At 40.8% G+C, this 22,986-nt stretch overlaps 1 protein-coding gene across 1 annotated transcript in view; it reads left to right on the top strand.

Moving 5' to 3' along the window:
- Positions 1-22,986, top strand: part of LOC126298278 (ras and EF-hand domain-containing protein-like) — a 349,695-nt gene that overhangs the window by 281,927 nt on the left and 44,782 nt on the right. The window contains exons 6-7 of the mRNA XM_049989578.1: positions 13,971-14,096; positions 19,453-19,586. Of these exons, the coding sequence (XP_049845535.1) occupies positions 13,971-14,096; positions 19,453-19,586 (260 nt within the window). The remainder of the gene's footprint in view (positions 1-13,970; positions 14,097-19,452; positions 19,587-22,986) is intronic.

Here is a 22,986-nt window from a genome sequence, read left to right as displayed (position 1 = left end):
TTTGATGTCCTTAGGTTAGTTAGGTTTAAGTAGTTCTACGTCTAGGGGACTGATGTCCAAATGGTTCAAATGGCTCTGAGCACTATGGGACTTAACATCTGTGGTCATCAGTCCCCTAGAACTTAGAACCACTTAAACCTAACTAACGTAAGGACATCACACACATCCATGCCCGAGGCAAGATTCGAACCAGCGACTGTGGCGGTCACGCGGTTCCAGACTGTAGCGCCTAGAAACGCACGGCCACATCGTCCGGCGGACTGATGTCCTCAGATGTTAAGTCCTATAGTGCTTAGAGCCATTTTAACCATTTTGAGAAAGTGTCTTATCGAGAATTGATAGGATGTTTGCTTCATGTAACTCAAACAACATGACTTGATTTAATCTTCTTACAGTTGTGAGGGCTCTACAGATGTCTTCCCATCATACATTTCTGTCTCCAGAACCCTCAATCTCGCCATTCTTCCTCGTCTGTTCTTCTCTTCATCCCCTCTTGGATAACCCTTAGTCACCTTTTTCATGGTGTTCCTCTTCTTTTTCTTCCAGGGGGTTGCCATGAAAGTGCTCTCTTTGTCCATTTCACTTTTCCTTTCTTTAGACATGCCGTAACCATCCAAGCTGTCTTTCTTCTATGCTATCTGCCATACTCTAATGAGTGTGCTCTTTTCTCTTATTTCCTCTTTTCTTACACGATCAAGTCAGAAAATTCTGCATGCTCTTCTCAGGTGGTCTATTTCTAAAGCTCCAGGTCTCTTTTTACTTGTTTCTATGAGTTCCCAACACTCACACCCGTAACTTTCAGTTGTTTCTACCATGGATTTGTATAATCGCATTTTAACCTTTAAACTTATTTCTGAGAATCAAAGTACGTATTACGCTATCAATTAATTACTTCAGTCGTTATAAAAGTGGTCCAAAGCAATAAGGTTTAAAGTTACATAAAAGACATAGAAGATTACAGGATGCATTATAAAAATCAGGAAACCAATGTAGCTCTGGTAACTTATGCTGATGCTGACTGGACCAATAGTTCAGATAGAAAATCGACGTCAGGTTATGCTATCAAGCTGTTTGGAACACTGTAATCTGGGAATTAAAAAAGCTAAGTACACAGTATTGTCGCCGGCCGCTGTGGCCGAGCGGTTCTAGGCGCTTCAGTCTGGCACCGCGTGACCGCTACAGTCGCAGGTTCGGATCCTGCCTCTGGCATGGATGTGTGTGTTGTTCTTAGGTTAGTTAGGTTTAAGTACTTCTAAGTTCTAGGTGACTGATGACCTTAGATGTTAAGTCCCATAGTGCTCAGAGCCATTTTTGAACCAGAGTGCATGGCACTCTCTCGAAGGGCGAAAATTATCGAGAGGGCAGAGATGGTAGCAGTGGTGATAGAAGATGGTATCTGCACCACGTAAAGGAAGTTCGAGAGCGTCTACAACACCAGAAAGCACATACACTGTGTGATCAAAAGTATCCGGACACCCCCAAAAATATACGTTTTTCATATTAGGTGCATTGTGCTGCCACCTACTGACAAGTACTCCTTATCAGCGATATCAGTAGTCATTAGGCATCGAGAGAGAGCAGAATGGGGCTCCGCGGACCTCATAGACTTCGAGCGTGGTCAGGTGATTGGGTGACACTTGTCATATATATGTATGCTAGATTTCCACACTCCTAAACATCCCTATGTCCACTTTTACGATGTGATAGTGAAGTGTAAATGTGAAGGGACACGGGCAGCACAAAAGCGTACAAGCCGACCTCGTCTGTTGACTGACAGGGACCGCCGACAGTTGAGGAGGGTTTTAATGTGTAATAGACAGACATGTATCCAGACTATCACACAGGAATTCCAAACTGCATCAGGATCCACTGCAAGAGCTATGACAGGCGGGAGGTGAGAAAACTTGGATTTCATGGTCAAGCGGTTGCTCATAAGCCACACATAACGCCGGTAAATGCCAAACGACGCCTCGCTTGATGTAAGGAGCGTAAACATTGGCCGATTGAACAGTGGAAAAACGTTGTGTGGAGTGACGAATCACGGTACACAATGTGGCAGAGTGTGAGTATGGCGAGTACCCCGTGGACGTCATCTGTCAGCGTGTGTAGTGCCAACAGTAAAATTCGGAGACGGTAGTGTTATGGTGTAGTCGTGTTTTTCATGGTGGGGGCTTGCAACCCTTGTTGTTTTGCGTGGCACCATCACAGCACAGGACTACATTGATGTTTCAAGCACCTTCTTCCTTCCCACCGCAGTCAATATTTTGGTGCCGAAGACGATTCGCCGTTCTGTACTATCCGACAACTTGCAGGACAAAACCACTGTAATTCCGAACTGGGACGCGTCTGTTTCCGAGTGTCAAAGGCAGTTCCAGTTTTTATCACATATGACATCAGATTGGCGCCGCCTTGAGACAATCCTCAAGGTATTGAAAAGACCGTTGATAGGAGGCCAGCCACATAAATTTGAAGCCTTTCTTGCGCAGTTGATTTAGAGGGTTTGTGGTTTGCCCCACTTGAGGAAAAAACTTAGCATAGTATATTATTTTACTCAAGGACGATTGCAGCTCTTTACGGTTAGTAGGGGTCAACATATTAGTGATCGCATGGACGTGGTTTTGAGTCGGGATGATACCCATGTGACTACGAATGTGCTGCAGGTATCTGACGCTGGGGTGAAGAAACTGCACTTTTCCAACTTACATAATGAGCCATTATACTTGACCCATCTGAAAAGGATTCAAGGTTTCTGCAGTGTTCTATGTGCGTCTACCCCTTAACAGTAATATGATCCAGATAATTAACACAGTGCTGAATACCTTGAATCGTTTGTTCTAAATACCTCTGGAAAATGATGGGTGGACAAGCAGCCCCAATTGTAACTGTGTAAGTCAAACGGTGTGTGTAAGACAAGCAGCTGACATAATGCATTATAGAGTGGCTGTTGTAGATATTCTACCTTGAGATCAATCTCTGAAAAATGGGAGACCCTGCCCATTTAGTTAACGTACCCTCTGAGTAAGGCATAGGATAGAGAACAGTGTTAAATTGGGCAGTTTTAATGTACTTAAAATCCCTACTAACGCATCAAAACCCGTTAGGCTTTTTAAGGACAACCGTAGGCGTCGCCCCTTGACTGATTCGAACTGAGAAAATAGTGTCTAAGTCCTGAAGCGTGAAAGTTCCGCTCGAACAGCCTTTCTAATCGCAAATGGCAGCAGGTGAGCTCTACAAAAGTATGGCGTGTCTGAAGGCTTGATAGAGATGAGAGCAATAAAAGTACATGTACATCCGAGTGTGGTTAAAAATCTTGTACGAACTGCACAGAGAAAATGGCACTGTATCAGACACTAAATTAACTTGGTCCACTACTTTGAAACCAAATCTTGTGAGGGCATCTAAGCCGAAAGTATTGAGAGCCTCAGGCGACTGCACTACTAAGAATGTTAGTACACGCCTTACATTCTTGTATGTACTACTAGGCAACAATTCTCCCAGGAGAGCCGGCCGCTGTGGCCGAGCGGTTCTAGGCGCTTTAGTCCGGAACCGCGCTGCTGCTACGGTCGCAGGTTCGAATCCTGCCTCGGGAATGGATGTGTGTGATGTCCTTAGGTTAGTTAGGGTTAACTAGTTCTAAGTTCTAGGGGACTAATGACCTGAGAAGTTGAGTCCCATAGTGCTCAGAACCATTTGAACCATTTGTCAAAATAGGTGAATACATTACAGTTAATTGGGACTGCTAATATTTATAGAATTAATACACTGCAGAATGAAACATAGTTATGCACTTTAAATAAATTTATCACACACGAAATACTTAATCTTGACTGTTGTGACCAAGTGCTATCTAAACAGAAATCTGACAGAAATTTTTATTTAAGATGGTCTAACACCCCCTGTTAAGATATTCATCTATGGAGTAGAAGAAGTTGCCTATCAAAAAGTGTTTCAAACTCTGTTTAAACAATGCTTGATCTGAAACCAAGTTTTAATGGTTGCTGACAGTTTATTGAAAATGTGTGTGCCTGAATACTGGAATTGTCTTTTGTCAGTAAGATGTGACACATCGCTGAGACCTTTGCAGCAAAGGTGAGCTGGGCCACCGATATGTATCCTCATTGATTAATGACAGGGCAGCTCCGATGTCTAGATGGAACTCGACGGACTGACCGGCAATATTAAAGGCGGGTTCACACACGCAACAAAAGTGTGCCCAAAGATAGTGGTATATTGCAGTTGCATATGTGAACTCCCAGTTTTTGGTGGCGCAGCTTTTTGTCACGCCACAAGACGTTCAGCTTGTTTGTACTTTGCTTGTGCCACTTTCCTGCCACCACTGGAGACTGTTCAAGCTGGTGGAGGCTCTGTAATGGTGTGAGGCGTGTGCAGCTGGAGTGATATGGGACCCCTGATATTACTAGATACGACTCTGACAGGTGACACGTACGTAAGCTTCCTGTCTGATCACCTGCATCAATCCATGTCCATTGTGCATTCCAACGGACTTCGGCAATTCCAGCAGGACAATGCGACACTCCACACGTCCAAAATTGCTGTAGAGTGTCTCTAAAGAACACTTTTCTGAGTTTAAACACTTCCGCTGGCCACCAATCTCCCCAGACATGAACGTTATTAAGCATACCTGTGATGCCTTGCAATGTGCTGTTCAGAAGCGATCTCCACCCCTCCCCCCTCACCCCCGTACTCATACGGATTTATGGACAGCCCTGCAGTATTCATGGTTTCAGTTCCGTCAATCACTACTTCAGACATTAATCGAGTCCATGCCACGTTGTATTGCGGCACTTCTGGGTGCTTGCGCGGGCCCTACACGATATTAGGCAGGCGAACCAATTTCTTTGGCTCTTCAATGTGTATAAAATGTATATGTTCGAGGAAATTTTACACATGTTGTTCTGTCTTAAGTGTGTCAAAGTGCGGTGGCACGCCTCTTCACACAGCATTCTTCTATCGCACATCACTATATTTGGCTCTGTGGAATTCAAACATGCATGGTTTGTAATAAACGCCATCAAACTTACATTCAGGCAAGTGGAACTTAAAACGTCCTGTGCTGCCTCTCCTGTACAATTTCCCCTTAGTAGTGTAGCGATCTGGCAAAAATTTTCTGTCAAAATTTCATTTTATTGGATTTTTCGAGAAGATAATGTGTAATCTTTCTTGCCTGTTACTCGCGCTAGTTGTTTATTTCCACTCTGGTAATCCGAATCTATTGATTTCGCTAGTAATTACAAAAACTCTGATCATTTGTACACACAATCAACCACATAAACAAACAGCAATTGGCATTTACCATTTCAGGTTCATTCGGCTCAGCTCCCAGTCGGTAGGTTTGACATCCCACACCCCTTAAAAAAAGGTCACAATTAGTACTGGATGGGGTTATTTATAACCGGGAGAATATGAATTCCTGAAAATTTTCGCTCTTTATTGCCTATTAGGTAATAACTTTCTCTTTTGTGTGACATAAAATTAAATATAGGAAACATAAAACCAATAAAGACAAAAGACAAGGAAGACAGCATACAGTTATTTAATCCTTAGGTCTCAGCATTTTTTCCTCTCTAATCTTGCTACAGATTTACACAGCATACTTTCCTTTCTGCGAAAGAATCAGTTAACTCATCAAAGTTCGTCAAACGTTTTGCTACATGAAAAATGAAAATGTCGTTATCTAATACTGAAAAAGCTGTTAATACGAATAGTGCCCAAGACTGATGTGGTTTTTCGATTTGATTACGTCTATTTTGTCACTTTCTGCTGTCTATTTTGTCATTGTCTGCTAGATAAAACGAAATAAGCCTTTCTAATAATGGGACCGATGACCTCGCTATTTGGTCCTCTTCCCCGAAATAACCAAACAACCAACCTTTCTTACATTGCAGCAATTGTAGCACACGCCAAATAAGCGAGACTGTTTTGGCACAAATAGTCAATTTGATCTACCTCATTTACACAAACGACACGATAGAATATAATTTACGATGTACCAATACCAAGTGCCAATTGGGTTTACTACAAGCAAAAAGTTTTATGTTAGGAAATAGTTTCACGTTTCATTCATACGTTCCAGTTTCTGAAGCATGAGATCGAAAAGTGGTAGTACGAAATTTTTATATAAAATTGGAATCGTCATATTCTGCCATATAATTTGTGTGTTGTCCCAGTTTTTTCTCTTTCCTCATTCTACCAAACAATCTTGTCAACACTAATACTATAACTGTTCCTGCCATTGTGAAAACTTATTCTCTGGTTAACTCCACTAACCATGCCACAATCACCAGTTTATCTATCACCCCTTGATTCTCCGCTTAGGCGGTATTGCATGTTCGTACAGAGCGTTTTACGATCTATTACGAGAATGGAACTTAAACGGCTGCTAACCGGGCACTCTACAAATGGCTCTTAGTAGGGTAGCTACGTCCACCCCCGGTAGCTGAATTGTGAGTGCAATATTATGTCAATCGTAGGGCCCGGGTTCGATTCCCGGCTGGGTCGGAGATTTTCTCAGCTCTAGCATTGGGTGTTGTGTTGTCGTCATCATTATTTCATCCCCATCGACGCACAAGTCGCCGAAGTGGTGTCAAATCGAAAGACTTGCACCTGGCGAACGGTCTCCCCGACGGGAGGCCCTAGTCACACATTTACATTAGTGTAGCTATCTGGCAAAAATTTTCTGTCAAAATTTCATTTTCTTCGGTACACTGAGGTACGCACAAAGTTGACACTCGGCGTGGTGGTTGATGGAAGCGACTGCAAAGGCATTTCCCATTTACAGCCGCTCCAATCAGCCAGCGCGCTGAGTGTCAACTTTGTTTGCGTGATTAATATGTAATCTTTCTTAGCTGTTATTCCTGTGCCGGCCGCGGTGGTCTCGCGGTTCAAGGCGCGCAGTCCGGAACCGTGCGACTGCTACGGTCGCAGGTTCGAATCCTGCCTCGGGCATGGATGGGTGTGATGTCCTCAGGTTAGCTAGGTTTAAGTAGTTCTAGGTTCTACGGGACTGATGACCACAGCAGTTGAGTCCCATAGTGCTCAGAGCCATTTGAACCAATTTGTTATTCCTGTTAGCCACTTATTTCGACTCCGGTAGTCTGAATCTACGGATTTCACTAATAATTGTAACAACGCTGACCATTTGCACACCCAATTAACCACATAAACAAACAGCGATTGACATTCACCCGTTCGGGTTTATTCGGCTATGTTCGTATAGCCCCGTCCTTTTTTGTGTGCGTGAAGTTTTTATTATTTCTAGGCGCGATGGGGATTCCCCTGGCAGACAAATGACGTGCACTATGCACGCTTTCAAAAATAGTCTTGTAATTGGTCCAGAAATTGACATAGAATGTGTTCAAAAATGTTCAAGCACCAACAGATATGCGTTTCAAAATAAAATGAATAATCGATAGACCAACATGCGCCTGATGCTAAGCGCTTTGGGAAACAAGGTGTTTTCCTTCAAGAATATGAATTTGGCGCCCACTGAAATTGACGCCCGGGACAAATACCTCCCCCCCCCCCCCTCCCCGCAGCCCTGGTCTTACAGACATGTGTAGCATTTGATAATCAGTTTTCTTTATCTAAGAAAGTTGCATTAATGAATTTTGTCTGTGAATTTGTTAACATCTGGTTCTTCACATCATGTAGACCGAAATTATAAAGTGCAAAAAAATGTTGGTAAATATTGGTAGATGTACCTTCAACACAACCAGGATGTGTTGTTTCCTGTATTATTCTTTCGACTGAAACTGAAAGGTGAGGAACCTTACTTCCTTCCTTTCTGAAATTGCTAAAATTTGATTCAAGTCAATCCTCACAAGTGTGCACTTTCACATTAACTTATGGCACCATGAATTACACTACTGGCCATTAAAATTGCTACACCAAGAAGAAATGCAGATGATAAACGGTTATCCATTGGACAAATATATTATACTAGAACTGACATGTGATTACATTTTCACGCAATTTGGGTGCATAGATCCCGCAAATCAGTACCCAGAAAAACCACCACTGGCCATAATAACGGCCTTGATACGCCTGGGCATTGAGTCAAACAGAGCTTGGATGGCGTGTACAGCTACAGCTGCCCATGCAGCTTCAACACGATACCACAGTTCATCAAAAGTAGTGACTGGCGTATTGTGACGAGCCAGTTGCTCGGCCACCATTGACCAGACGTTTTCAGTTGGTGAGAGATTTGGAGAATGTGCTGTCCATAGCAGCAGTCGAACATTTTCTGTATCCAGAAAGGCCCACATAGGACCTGCAACATGCGGTTGTGCATTATCCTGCTCAAATGTAGGGTTTCGCAGGTATCGAATGGAGGGTAGAGCCATGGGTCGTAACACTTCTTAAATGTAATGTCCACTGTTCAAAGTGTCGTCATTGCAAACAAGAGGTGAACGAGACGTGTAACCAATGGCATCCCATACCATCACACCAAGTCATACGCCAGTATGTCGATGACGAATACATGCTCCCAATGTGTGTTCACCGCAATGTCACCAAACACGGATGCGACCATCATGATGCTGTAAACAGAACCTGGATTCATCCGAAAACATGACGTTTTGCCATTCGTGCACTCAGGTTCGTCGTTGAGTACACCATCGCAGGCGCTCCTGTCTGTGATGCAGCATCAAGGCTAACCGCAGCCATGGTCTCCGACCTGATAGTCCATGCTGCTGCAAATGTGGTCGAACTGTTCATGCAGATGGTTGTTGTCTTGCAAACGTCCCCATCTGTTGACTAAGGGATTGAGACATGGCTGCACGATCCATTACAGCAATGGGGATAAGATGCCTGTCATCTCGACTGCTAGTGATACGAGGCCATTGAGATACAGCATGACATTCCGTATTACCCTCCTGAACCCACCGATTCCATATTCTGCTAACAGTCATTGGATCTCGACCAATGCAAGCAGCAATGTCGCAATACGATAAACCGCAATGGCGATAGACTACAATCCGATCTTTATCAAAGTCGGAAACGTGATGCTACACATTTCTCCTCCTTACACCAGGCATCTCAACAACATTTCATCAGGCAATGCCAGTCAACTGCTGTTTGTGTATGAGAAATCAATTGGAAACTTTCCTCTTGTTAGTACGCTGTAGGTGGCGCCACCAGTGCCAACCTTGTGTGAATGCTCTGAAAAGCTAATCATTGCATATCACAGCATCTTCTTCCTGTTGGTTATATTTCGTGTCTGTAGCACGACATCTTCGTGGTGTAACAATTTTAATGGCCAGTAGTGTATATGTTCAGGCTACAATATGTCATAAATATTTGATATTGAGAGGTGGTGCACTGAACCGTTTGTGGCTGTTAAAGAGTGAAGTGCTAATTAGTGAAACTACTGTTTACCTGTACCACAGTTTTTTTGCTGGTTGAATCAGAAAAAATGCACTACAGTGTATCCATTCTGCTTAGCTTCTATCCACAGAAGTTTTATTGATATGATGCCAGCCATGCACTAATTATTTTAATAAACATATCTATCCAAAACATCAAGTCAGTTGTACACTCCTCAGAAAAATATGGTGATTAGCACAACAATTTAATGAACTCAGTAAGGAAAAATAGATGTAAGTGGTTAACAAAATAAAGAAACCTGAAAATCCTTATTTTTCATTTTATTCCTTCAAATGTCTGATTTGTATTAAGAAATGCTGAAACTGTAGATTATTTTTATGAAATACTGTAAGAAATACAGCTCATGGCCACATTTTTGTGTAGCTTTAATTGATGCAAGAATACATGCCAGGCTTCCACCTATCATCAGCTTTCACAAAACATTTAGATCTTTGTGAGTATAGCATTTTTATTGAACTAATTTTAAATTTTACAGCTGCCATGCACAGAATAACATTCCATTTAGCTATTGGTACCACATTTCCTGAGTTGTCTATTTACAATAAATTACTTTTATTTTCCCCAGATCAGCTGCAGCATTCAAACTGCAGTCAAGAAAAACATTACACTGATAAAGCCCTAAATTTATTATGCAAGTTGAACATGGGTAATATATCCCTGCAAAAAATAAAGCTTTACAAAAATGTGTCTGGTTTCTGCATTTCTTCAAGTATTTCGATCAAAGCAGTACAGCTCAATCACCATTAATATGGAAATATTTATTGTAATGCTTCTGAAATCAGTTGCAATTGTTCATATATTAATTCTTTAAATCTTTCATTTTAGTGTTATATCATTGTTGAAAACTTCATTACTGTATACAAATGACTGGCAGGAGGGAAACTTGAGATTATCACGCCCCCCTCTCCACTGTCTACCCCTCCCTATACCACTATTATAAGTACAGTACCTCTGATTCTTCCTTCTATATTTACTACACTTGTAAGCCATTGCATCAGAGACACCTGCTAGTATTTACTAGTGTGCATCAACCCCTTTGTCCTGATGGAAGTGGCAAGAGGTCATGGCATGGGCTCCACAAGACACTGAGAAAACTTAGGAGCCACCTTCATCCACAACTTCTGAACTACTATCCACAACTCCAGTTTATTCAGAGCTGCATCCAAGGTTAGGTTGATCCTACTGTACTCAGTAAGACTGTGGTTGGGTGCCCTGGGAAACTGCACAGACACTCTCATATCTGTGGAGGGCTCCTAGGTTTCTGTTTTGTATGCTGCTGACAGCTATCATACAGATCAGGGGCCAATTTTATTCAATATAACAGTTTCCCATACAAGAATAGCTCCACCAGCATGTAAAGTGAGCTGATAGTAAGTACCATCATTGACTGATATGGTTTTTGACATGCTCATAGTCGAATGTTTGTATGTATCAATACATACTATGATTCATCAGTCCAGTGATAGTTTTCCTGAACTCATGCTAATATCTACCCTGTGTGATACTCATTGGGCTTAGGTACAAGTATGAGGTGGTAGTCTCTATACTCCACTGCAAAGGAAGAATTTGTTCTGAATGCACCACTCTTACTGGTTGTTATTTTCCAGCACTGAACTGTTGCGTGACATGCTGCACTGTGTTTTGCCTGCCCACTGCTACAATCTATAATTAGGGTGTCAACTCCAAACAGTAATACATTGTTACCCACATCAGTTGACTCTGCTAATTCAGTTTTCCCCAAACAGAAGTACTCATGCCAAACATGCTGACACATGACAAACATAGTGCCTGCTTGACTACAGAGTTAGTGTTATGTGTGCTGGACACCCATGACCTGGCTGTTGTCAAAGGCACTAATATCACATGTCTTGCCCAGCCTGCACTCAGCTGCCATACCAAAGGTCAGTAAGACGTCACATGTCCACCTAGTTACATTGCCTAACTACTCCATTCACCATAGTGGTTGGAGTGTTCTTTCTCCAACATGGCAGCTGCTTCTAACTCAGTTTCCCATGAATATATCTGAACACAACAAACAATACCTAGATATTATGCTCTCAAGAAAGACCATCCACTTAACAACTTAACTTAACTTACACATATCTGAATCAAATTACACCAACACCTCTTTGATTATATCCTCCTTGGCAAAAAAATTACAGATATTCTATTGGCTCTTACTTTTTAAGATTATTTGGTGGTCTTTCTCTGATTAATAAGTAGATTCATTTCTTTTTCCATTCTGTTTGCTATTTGTTGTTCATTTCAACTTAATATCTCAGTATAACAACAACTAAGACAGAGAGTTTTTGCCGTTAACACACAGTGGGGGCTATCCTGTCAGCAATCATTCTCTGGCCATATTTATTTAATCTTTCCCTTTATACTTCTTGGCTTCTTCTCTCTTCTTTTCCTTCAGGGTTTTTACCATATTTTTTATTTTTATTTTATTTTTTTTTAATTTGGGCATTAAAAATGATTGGCACTATGATGTTTTGTGTTCATGGGAACTATTTACTGAACAAACACACAAAGATTATACTACAGGTAGTCCCTGCCAGACGCCTATGTACTTTTATTGTCACTCAGGCAGCTTCTGTATTTTCATAGCAAACCATTCTTTGGGGTATCCCAGCACTGCTGGTGAACAACTTCATGGAGTTTGTTATTGTGGTGTCCTCTTTCATTGTGTCACACAGGGCATTGTTGCTAGGAGCCAGATTTGGTGAATGTGAAGTATGAAGCACCACGATACACTCTAGATCACACATGGGGCCAATGGTCTGGCATCTGATGTGTGACTACACATTGCCATGTTGGAGCAGAATGCCATGGCCCGTTTAGTGTTGCCGAATGGGGCACCCATTGAGCACACACCTTCACCATCAAATCCTCTTGATGGTGTGGAGAGTCCCCCATCTCTAGTTCATCAAATGTGATTTGCTTGTGCTCCATTACCAAGTCATTGACACACTGGGCATTGTTTAGTTTGCAAGCAGTTGCTCAATATCTAGTGATTTTGTGACTTTCAGTACAGTCACTGCCGTCTTTGATATCAAATGAAACACAGACCTGTGACTTGGTGCTGTTTTATCACATATAGCTATCAATCTACTGTGGATGTCTATAGCAGTCATACCTTCCCTCCAAAGAAACCATACTGTCCACCAATTCCCATGCTTGACTGCTTCCGTGTTGTCTTATCGATGCCCACCAGTGTACTTGCAAACCAGAACAAGTGCTGCTGTAATGCACCAACTATGGGAACAGCAACACCATCCAGTGGTGGTAGACAGAACTATAGTCAATTTTCACACATACATTGCCACATGTTTCAAATTGCTACTTTGCAGGGACTATAGGGGGAGTGCCAACCAATGTTGAATGAATTAATTTTTTTTCTGTTTCAGTGCATATCTTTCATTCCACTTAACTATTAATTGAATTTGTCCTTCCTTTATATCTGACTTATTAACTGTTCTCATAGCCACTTCCAACTTTCTTTCATATCAGATACTTTATGTTACTGTCATTTAATTCCTAGTTTTCTTTTCTGCCCTGTTTCATTTATCCTGATGTACAAGGGCATGTTGAAAAGTAATGTCTCCAAATTTTTATTCTGTTTTCGAAATTAACACAGTCAATGTGTGTCATGAATATTACTCAGTTGACTTTCCCACTACGCTGACATAAGCTGCAATCCTCTGCAACTAGAGGGCTCTGAATTGTAGCATGTAATATGGTGGTGTGTAATGCAGCTGTGTCAGTGTGTGAGAAGCAGCATGCTATTATTGAGTTTCGAATTCAAAGAGCTTGTCCACACATGGAGCACCCTTTATTTCAGCATGACAATGTCATACCACACATAAGCACAATGACACCTGCAACAATGTGACACCTTTGGTTCACTGTCAACAAAGTCAGATATTATATAGTGACCCTATCAACACTCTGGTATGCTGGTCTCTCTCTCTCTCATTGCCAGAGCAACTATGTTGAGAAATAAATATGTGGAAGTGAAGAATAAAGATGTGGAATTTTAATTAAGTTTGTTTTATTTAAGAATCTTTATGAGTTTTCACATAAAAAATTTGGAGGCATTACTTTCCAGCATACCCTTACAGATTCTGAGTAACAGTTAATCTTCTTCAAGGAATAGTCCTTTTTTCCTTTCAGTCCTTTCCAGTATTCGGCTGAATGATGGTACTTCTGATGAAAAAATGCCACTTTTTTTTCTTGTACATATGCTTGTTAAAAGTAGATGAATATAGGCTTTGCTAGACTTGTTTGATTGTAGTGACACTTTTTTTTTTTTACTTTCTGCACAACTGCAGTCATAGTCATAAGATTAGTCAGAGTCTTGTTCTACTACAATGATAAGTAATACTAAAATGATAAGTAATTAATATATTTCACATCCCAATATTGGTTTAAAACACAGGGCTTGCTAATTGGAAATATGTCAAAATTAATTATAGTATAATTTTATTTTTTATGATTACTTTTAACATTTTCTTTAATTTTATTCTAACTTATGTGGCATAATGCTTTTTTTTTTATTCCAGTGAAGCAAATCTCAAACTTCAAGACACCAATGACAATCTACTCTCTGTAATCGATACAGGTGGACCATTTTTATCTAGACCTGCTTCGCCTTGCACCAGCAGTATAGGACTGTGTTCTTCAAGCATGTAAAGAATAATTCCATAGTTTTTGAGTATTGCTACTGTTTAATATTATCCACATATTGTTCTTCCTGATTTCATTTCTCTCACCTTTTCTCATATTTGACGTGGATGTAGTGACCTTAAAATCCACTGAAGTGAACTGGACTAACAATTTTTTTAGAAGGTGTGTTCAGGGATGTTTTCATAAGCTTTTTAAGTGAAAACATAATAAGAAGTTGTCTAATAAGTTTTTTCTTTTTCCTATTTCCTTGACAAGAAACCAGACAGATAAACATTTCCAGATTTCAGAAAGGCACCACAATGTCAACTGATAATTGAGATATGGTCATATCTTGTATCTTTGCAAATATGTGGTTAGTTTGAAGAATATCTTATTGAAATCATCCAGTATATACTGAAGGGTGAATCTTCAGCAAAAGAGAAAGTAGCATTTGGTGACTCAAAGCAATGTTATAGGATTCATAATGTTCTCAGTAGCATAAACAATTTAGCAAACGGATCAGCAGTAACTTCTGATTATTTATGGATAATGCTGTTGTCTACAGGAATCTTTCATCACTGGATGTAGGGAAATCTAGAACAATTTGTACATACTTTTTACTTGGTGTACTGAATGTCAGTTTTTTAAATATGGATAAGGGCTATATAATACCCATAACAAAACAAAACACTGCAGTGGCATCCAATGACAAGATCAGTGGCATGCTCTTAGAGTTTATCGTATTATGTCATTTTGTACATTCACATATGCATCCATTCTCTGTAAACCACTGTAGAGTCCATGTCATTAGGTATGTCCCATAGTACCATGTATTGTATTAAGGCTTTTTCCCATTCTGTTTACACATGGAGCATTGGAAGAATTACTGTTTGACACCACTGTGTGTGCTGCAGTTAATCTGATCTTCTGTTTGCACTCCTTGTGATAATAATACATAGGGGGCCACATTACATCCCTAGATTCCTCACTTAAATTTGGTTCTGGGAGTAGGTTTACATAAAATAGTTGGCATCCATCTACAAGTGAATACCAGTCATACAAAATCATGATGATTTGTGCTTACCCTTGTTTACATATACTCAATATTCCCTTTTAATCCTAATTCGTATGAGTCCCACACACTTGAGTCATATTCTAGGACCGGTTACATGAAAGTTTTCTAAGCAGTCTCCTCTGTGGTCTGAATACAATTTCCAGTATCCTACCAAAGAACCAAAGTCTGCAACCTGGTTTACCTATCACTGAGTCTATGTGATTCCACCTCATATCCCCAAAAATGATTAACTATAGGCACATGTATGAGTTGTCTGATTGAATTTGAATCTTTTTGACATTGTAATTATAGGTTACTATGTTATTGCATTTTGTGATGTGCACACTTTTATATTTCTGAACATTTAAAGTAAATGCCCAATTTTTGCACCATTTTGAAATTTTATCAAGATCTAACTATATATGTGTGTTTTTATAGTTCTTTATTACAGGCAACTGAATAATATACAAAATAACTCAGCCTGTTATTACTATTGTCATCCAGATCACTAATGCACAACATGAACAGCCAAACTTTCCATCTAAATAACATTCTGTGTTCACCCTACCAAGAAATCCTAAATCTAGTCACAAGTTTTATTGGATACACCATATGATCATATATTCATTAATCATCATTGGTATAGTATTGAATAAAATGCTTTTTGGAAGTCAAGAAAAACTGCATCTATCTGACTGCCTTTAACCACGGCTTACAGGACATCAGGTGCAAAAAGCACAAGCATGGAGTTGGACATTCTATTGGAGATACTTCATGATATTTGAGCTCATACTATGTTCTAAGGGTCTGCCAGCTATCTTGTAGATTAGTGTGATCTATTTTCTTCCAGCTACTGGGTACAGTATTTGTTAAAAGGATCTGTGGTTTTTTTACAGTTAAAAGAGGGTCTAACTCAGCAAACAATCAATATAGGATCTGAGAAGTATTTCTCTGGACCCTGGGTCCTTTTTATTTTCACAGTGGTGTTATCTATATTAGTCATCTTTGCATCATTGGGAGAATTAAACAAGTGCAGTACTCCTGGACCATCTTTTTTAGCAGAACAGTAGAAAATGGAGTATTTCTGTCTTTCCCTTGCTGCCACCAATTTTAGTTCCTGTGTAAACCATGAATGTCTGGATACATACTTTGGCACCACTGATGGCCTTTACATATGACCAGAATTTCTTTGGTTTTGTGAGAGGTTTTTTGATGTCATTGAAGGCTTCATACATTGCTCTCTCGATGGCCAAATGTGTATCATCTATCTATCTATAGCACTACATTATGTCTTACACATACTGTGCAGTAGTTGCTGTTTCTTTACCAGTTTTGTTATAGAGACTGTATACCCATCATTTACTTTTCTACTGCATACACATCTATCCTGTATTTGGTCAACTAAGACACAGTTCCTCTGAATTCTCCTGCAAAGATCAAAATGTCCCAAGTTTTTCCTTAGTGTATCATACTACTGCCTCTTCATCTAGTTTACGGGTCTTAAAAATCTTCCTACTTATTTTAGATACTATTTGCAGTTCATTAACCAACTGCATAATTTTCAGAGAACACATTTCACTCCATTTAGTACAATATCTCATCATTTCTACTATGAGGGGAGTGTGCTTGGGAAACATGTCTACTAGGCAAGAGATTTTTTTAAATTTTTTAATTTTTTTTATTTTCGTCACGAGATTTTACTTTGAATCTGGTGTGATAAACATACCACCTATCTTTTTGATGTACATGTACTTGTACCCTTCCACCCCAAACATCCCAGAAAATCACAAGACAGAAAGTCACTAGTTTTGATACAAAATACTTGCAGTCATGCACTGCACAGTATCTTACGAAGAATATATACAGACAAAGATGAGGAAAGGCATCCATTACCCGATACCTGATTGATGGATCGCAAACAGAGAACAGCTCAGAAAAACCACACTAGTTTAACTCTCTCTCTCTCTCTCTCTCTCTCTCTCTCTCTCTCTCTCTCTCTCTCTCTCTCTCTCTCTCTCTCACACACACACACACACACACACACACACACACAGATGGGGAGGTAGGAAAAGTGCTCATTTTGTGTGTGTGTGTGTGTGTGTGTGTGTGTGTGTGTGTGTGTGTTTGTGTGTGTGTGTGTGTGTTTTCCAAACTCAGATTTTTCATTATCATAATAATTTTCATGTATTATTATTTATAATATTGTAGTTGTTGTATTAAGGTCATATAGCTCCTTCTTCCAAAAATAAAAGAAAGTCTGACTTCTTGTTTAAATAATGAGAATGGATAGATAAACAATCTACTCATCAAGTGGCAGCAGAGGAACACACACACAAGAGGATTTAACTTTTACAGACTTTCAGAGCCAGTGGCTCCTTCTTCTTGTTTAGTAATGCAGTTCTGTATTTTATTAGTTTAATTTAAAAGAATCCTTGAAGTCTGAGGTTTCTCAACAGAATATTTGTATCTTGTATGTAATTATTATTGTTAATGACTTTTTCATAACAGAACTAACCACTTGCCTGCATTGTCAAAATTTTGGAGAAGCTTTGGCAAGTATAAAATAGCCATAGAGGTACAAGTGTTTGAAAAAGGGAGAGAAAGAACGAACGCAATATCTTAATTTGCATGTAGTATGTTTAACTGGTAGCTTGTTATTAGAAGAAAATCTTTGGTTCAACTATATCCCATTCAAAATTGTTGAGAGTTTTAACTATAATTAATGGTGGACTGTGTTTCCAAATTACACTAATAGTAACTAATATAACCAGTCACAACATAAATAGCCATTTCAGTAAAGGGATAAATCAAACAATGGAAACTCCTAGTTGAAACATCAACAATGCAGGAAAAGAGAGATTGCTACTAACCATAAATACGCCATATTAAGTTACATACAGGCACAATTAAAAGACACTTACATATTAGCTTTTGGTCACAGCCTTCATCAGAAAAAGAAAGAGAAACACACAAGCAAGCACATCTCATGCACACACAACAGCCAACTCTGACAGCTCAGACCAGAATGCAACTGTCACGTGGAATGGAAGCAACAATCTGGAAGGGTGGTCGGGAGGGGCAGGGAGGGGGAGGGGGGGGGGGGGGGAGGGGAGATGACGGCATAGCATTGTATGGGTGAGGGAGAGAGGAGTGCTGTCTGGTGGAGTGTGGAGGGACTAGACTGCACCAGGCACAGTGTCAGGAGGTTCTGGGGCAGGGAGTGGGGAAAATGGAGTGAGGAAGGACACGACCAGGGACAGATAAGGTGATTATAGGAAAGAGAGGGTGGAAACTACTGGGTGAAGGATGTGGTGGGAGGGGGGGTTGTTACCAGAGGTTGAGGCTGGGATAATTACAGGAGCAGAGAATGTGTTGTAAGGATAACTCACGTATGTGCAATTCAGAAAAGCTGGTGGTGGAGGGGAGGATCCAGATGGCTTGAGTAATGAAGCAGCCACTGAAATCAAGCATGTTACGTATTGTTCCCACACCATCCATCCAACAGTTTTCAACCCCTCTGTCCTATCCCCTCTTCCCCATTCTCGTCTCCCACCCTCTGCCAACACACCCACCCATCTTTCCCTGCTCCCGTCCTTTTTTACTTCATTTTCCCCACCTCCCTACTACACAACCTCTTGACACTGTACCAGTTGGCAGTCTAGTCCCTGCACACTCTATCAGACAGTGTTCCTCCTCTTCCCCCCCCCCCCCCCCCCACCTCTCCCCACCAATCATACACTGCTATCCCTTCCTCTTTCCCACACCTTCCAGATTGCTCCTTCCATTCCATGTGACATTTGCATTCTGGTGTGAGCTGCCAGAGTTGGTGATTATGTATGAGTGAGGTGTGATTACTTATGTGAATGAATGGTGTGTGTTTCCCTTCCTTTTTCTGACAAAGGCTGTGTCTGAAAGATAATGTGTTAGTGCCTTTCAGTTTTGCCTGTCTAACAATTACTGTGTCATCTTTACAGTAAGTAGCAATCTATCTTGCCTTACAAATTTAAATCAAACACAATACATTCTAATCTGGAATGCAATTAATGTCTAAAATAAATACCCATATATCTTGAAGGTGGATTTAGTTGCCACCAAAAACACACCTGTTACTCTGGAGCTATAACCCCCAAGACAGCTTAGTTCATTTTATTATTTTCTCACCACAACTTTATGGCTTTTTTTTTTTTTTTTTTTTGCCTTACACCATGCAAATGCTACTTGTCTGACAATCATAAAGTAATTTTTAATGAGATATTTTTCAACTGTAAGAGCAGGATTTTGTTTACTTAGATGCTCATTTCAGTATATATCTCTATGATCCGTAGAGCACAAATAAGTCGAAGTCCTGACCCTTCTGATGTCAGCACTGATGCAGATTCAGCTCCACACAGCCTCAGCAATATGAAGTCTGACTCAGATGATGAGGCTGTACAGAAAGTGAAAAGACTTGATGAATATGGTAAATATAATTTAATATTCAGGCTTTGTAAAATTACTTTAATTAAAGTTAAGTTTAAAGTAACAGATCGCTATTCACAGAATAGTCAAGGAATTGAAGAGCATATAGCTACACAGAAAACTTTCCACAGGAAGACACACAGTGTAGCTCTGTGTGTCATTTTGTGTGCAAGTGTCAGCTCTCTGAAGTCTTAGGTAGCTATTGTCACATTTTAGATGTACCTATTTTTATCAATGCTTTTCTATTGAATTAGTAGTGTTCTGTTCTCATATACTTACACTGATGGAAATGGGAAGTGTGAAATCATGAAATCTAGACCAAATTCTATGATGCTCCAGTATTTTCATGCCTATGGAATATAATGATCAAAATTTTGTCCTTGTGCAATCTTATTTTCAATACAGGAAAAAAACATTCTTACAGATTAAGAATAGTGTGAGTACATGATGGCTATTGGGTGTGATAAAGGTTACTGGAATTTATCAGGTGGAGATGGCAACATAGCATGCCCAGATGACATTTATGTGCAGATGGAGTTTATTGCCACTATTTGGAATTTGAGAAAGGTCAAAGCATTGGCATGAGGAACATAGAAGCATCATACAAACAGATTGCAAAGAAAGTAGTCTATAGTGCAATGACTGCAGAATGAGTGGTGACAAGATGTTCCCAGGAGGACAAAAAACAAGCACAGGTCCTTCCAGAAGGACTACATCACAAATAGATAATAGAACTGTTCAACAGGTTCTGACAAACAGACAAATCACAACTGCTGAAATATAGGCAGAGGTTGCAGGCAGAATGTCACCATGATCCCTTGGGAATAGATTACTGCAAACTGTAATGAGCTGAAGTTACCACTGAGATTCCACCACAGACTACAGAGAATTGTATGGTAAAGAGGTAGAGTCAAATGGGACACTGAGTGGCATTCTGTGGTGTTCATCGGTGTGTCTTGCTTCTATGTTTATGGCGATCATATAGATGACACTTTTTCTGTCGACAACATTGTGAAAGGTCACAGAAACAGAAATTTTTGAGACCTGTACACCTCTATAAAAGAAATGCAAGTACCTGTGGTCCTAATGCAGGGAAGAAAAACCAGTCAAGAAAAATTTCTAAATGACAGAAAATTTTTGAATAAGGACCTTGGTACTACAATACCAAGTTGCTAACAAGACTGCCCAGAAATCAACAGGACATCACACATGACAGGGACTTTCCCCATAATCTCACAGTCTATCTACTGAAAAATAAATATTGCAGTGTTAAGGACTACCTAATATATTAAAGTCATAAGTAATGTGTTATTATTAGTGATACCAACAAACTTAATCAAAATCGTTGTTCTGAGTAACTACGTAATTCAGAAGACTTTCATTTCTTGATTTGTCCTGTATCATATGCACACTCTTCATACACAATATTTTTGGATGAAATAAAAATCAAATTAAAATAAGCATTCAGTACATCCTTGCATCAGATATTCTTCAAAGCTGAACAAAGTCTTACTTTCTTATATCACAGTTACCTTTTCAGTGTGATATACACTCCTGGAAATGGAAAAAAGAATACATTGACACCGGTGTGTCAGACCCACCATACTTGCTCCGGACACTGCGAGAGGGTTGTACAAGCAATGATCATACGCACGGCACAGCGGACACACCAGGAACCGCGGTGTTGACCGTCGAATGGCGCTAGCTGCGCAGCATTTGTGCACCACCACCGTCAGTGTCAGCCAGTTTGCCGTGGCATACGGAGCTGCATCGCAGTCTTTAACACTGGTAGCATGCCGTGACAGCGTGGATGTGAACCGTATGTGCAGTTGACGGACTCTGAGTGAGGGCGTATAGTGGGCATGCGGGAGGCCGGGTGGACGTACCGCCGAATTGCTCAACACGTGGGGCGTGAGGTCTCCACAGTACATCGATGTTGTCGCCAGTGGTCGGCGGAAGGTGCACGTACCCATCGACCTGGGACCGGACCGCAGCAACGCACGGATGCACGCCAAGACCGTACGATCCTACGCAGTGCTGTAGGGGACCACACCGCACTTCCCAGCAAATGAGGGACACTGTTGCTCCTGGGGTATCGGCGAGGACCATTCGCAACCGTCTCCCATGAAGCTGGGCTACGGTCCCGCACACCGTTAGGCCGTCTTCCGCTCACGCCCCAACATCGTGCAGCCCGCCTCCAGTGGTGTCGCGACAGGCGTGAATGGAGGAACGAATGGAGACGTGTCGTCTTCAGCGATGAGAGTCACTTCTGCCTTGGTGCCAATGATGGTCGTATGCGTGTTTGGCTCCGTGCAGGTGAGCGCCACAATCAGGACTGCATACGACCGAGGCACACAGGGCCAACACTCGGCATCATGGTGTGAGGAGCGATCTCCTACACTGGCCGTACACCTCTGGTGATCGTCGAGAGGACACTGAATAGTGCACGGTACATCCAAACCGTCATCGAATCCATCGTTCTACCATTCCTAGACCGGCAAGGGAACTTGCTGTTCCAACAGGACAATGCACGTCCGCATGTATCCCGTGCCACCCAACGTGCTCTAGAAGGTGTAAGTCAACTACCCTGGCCAGCAAGATCTCCGGATCTGTCCCCCATTGAGCATGTTTGGGACTGGATGAAGCATCGTCTCACGCGGTCTGCACGTCCAACACGAACGCTGGTCCAACTGAGGTGCCAGGTGGAAATGGCATGGCAAGCCGTTCCACAGGACTACATCCAGCATCTCTACGATCGTCTCCATGGGAGAATAGCAGCCTGCATTGCTGCGAAAGGTGGATATACACTGTACTAGTGCTGACATTGTGCATGTTCTGTTGCCTGTGTCTATGTGCCTGTGGTTCTGTCAGTGTGATCATGTGATGTATCTGACCCCAGGAATGTGTCAATAAAGTTTCCCCTTCCTGGGACAATGAATTCACGGTGTTCTTATTTCAATTTCTAGGAGTGTAGTTCTGATGTTCATGTCGATAAAACAAGAATGCTTGAGTGACATAGTCATTTTTATAAACTGGAATGTCTTTGATAGAATCAAAATAGGTTAGAGAATGAATTTTATCTCCATTTCTTTACATAGTTTTAAGTTGACCGAATGTATTGTCACACAAATGATAGGAAATTCATTTTTACCTGAAACCTTGACAGCAAAGCAATATACTTCTATGACTGACACCAGAAAACATAGATTATTACATTAACTAATTCAAATATCCATGATCCATAATTTTGTGCCTGTTAACTATAGGTTCTCCAGATCATTGCCTTGATAATCTGATTCATCAAATACGAAGAAGACTAAAAGGAAAAAAACAGATGATGAATGATAATGTGTCATACAAGCTTTCAAACCCATCTCTACTCAATGGCTCCTTTACTTGTT

The sequence above is a fragment of the Schistocerca gregaria genome, chromosome X, assembly GCF_023897955.1.
Source record: "Schistocerca gregaria isolate iqSchGreg1 chromosome X, iqSchGreg1.2, whole genome shotgun sequence".
NCBI lineage: Eukaryota > Metazoa > Arthropoda > Insecta > Orthoptera > Acrididae > Schistocerca > Schistocerca gregaria.
Note: the sequence above shows the minus strand (reverse complement) of the source record. Positions and strands in the feature narration are given on the sequence as shown.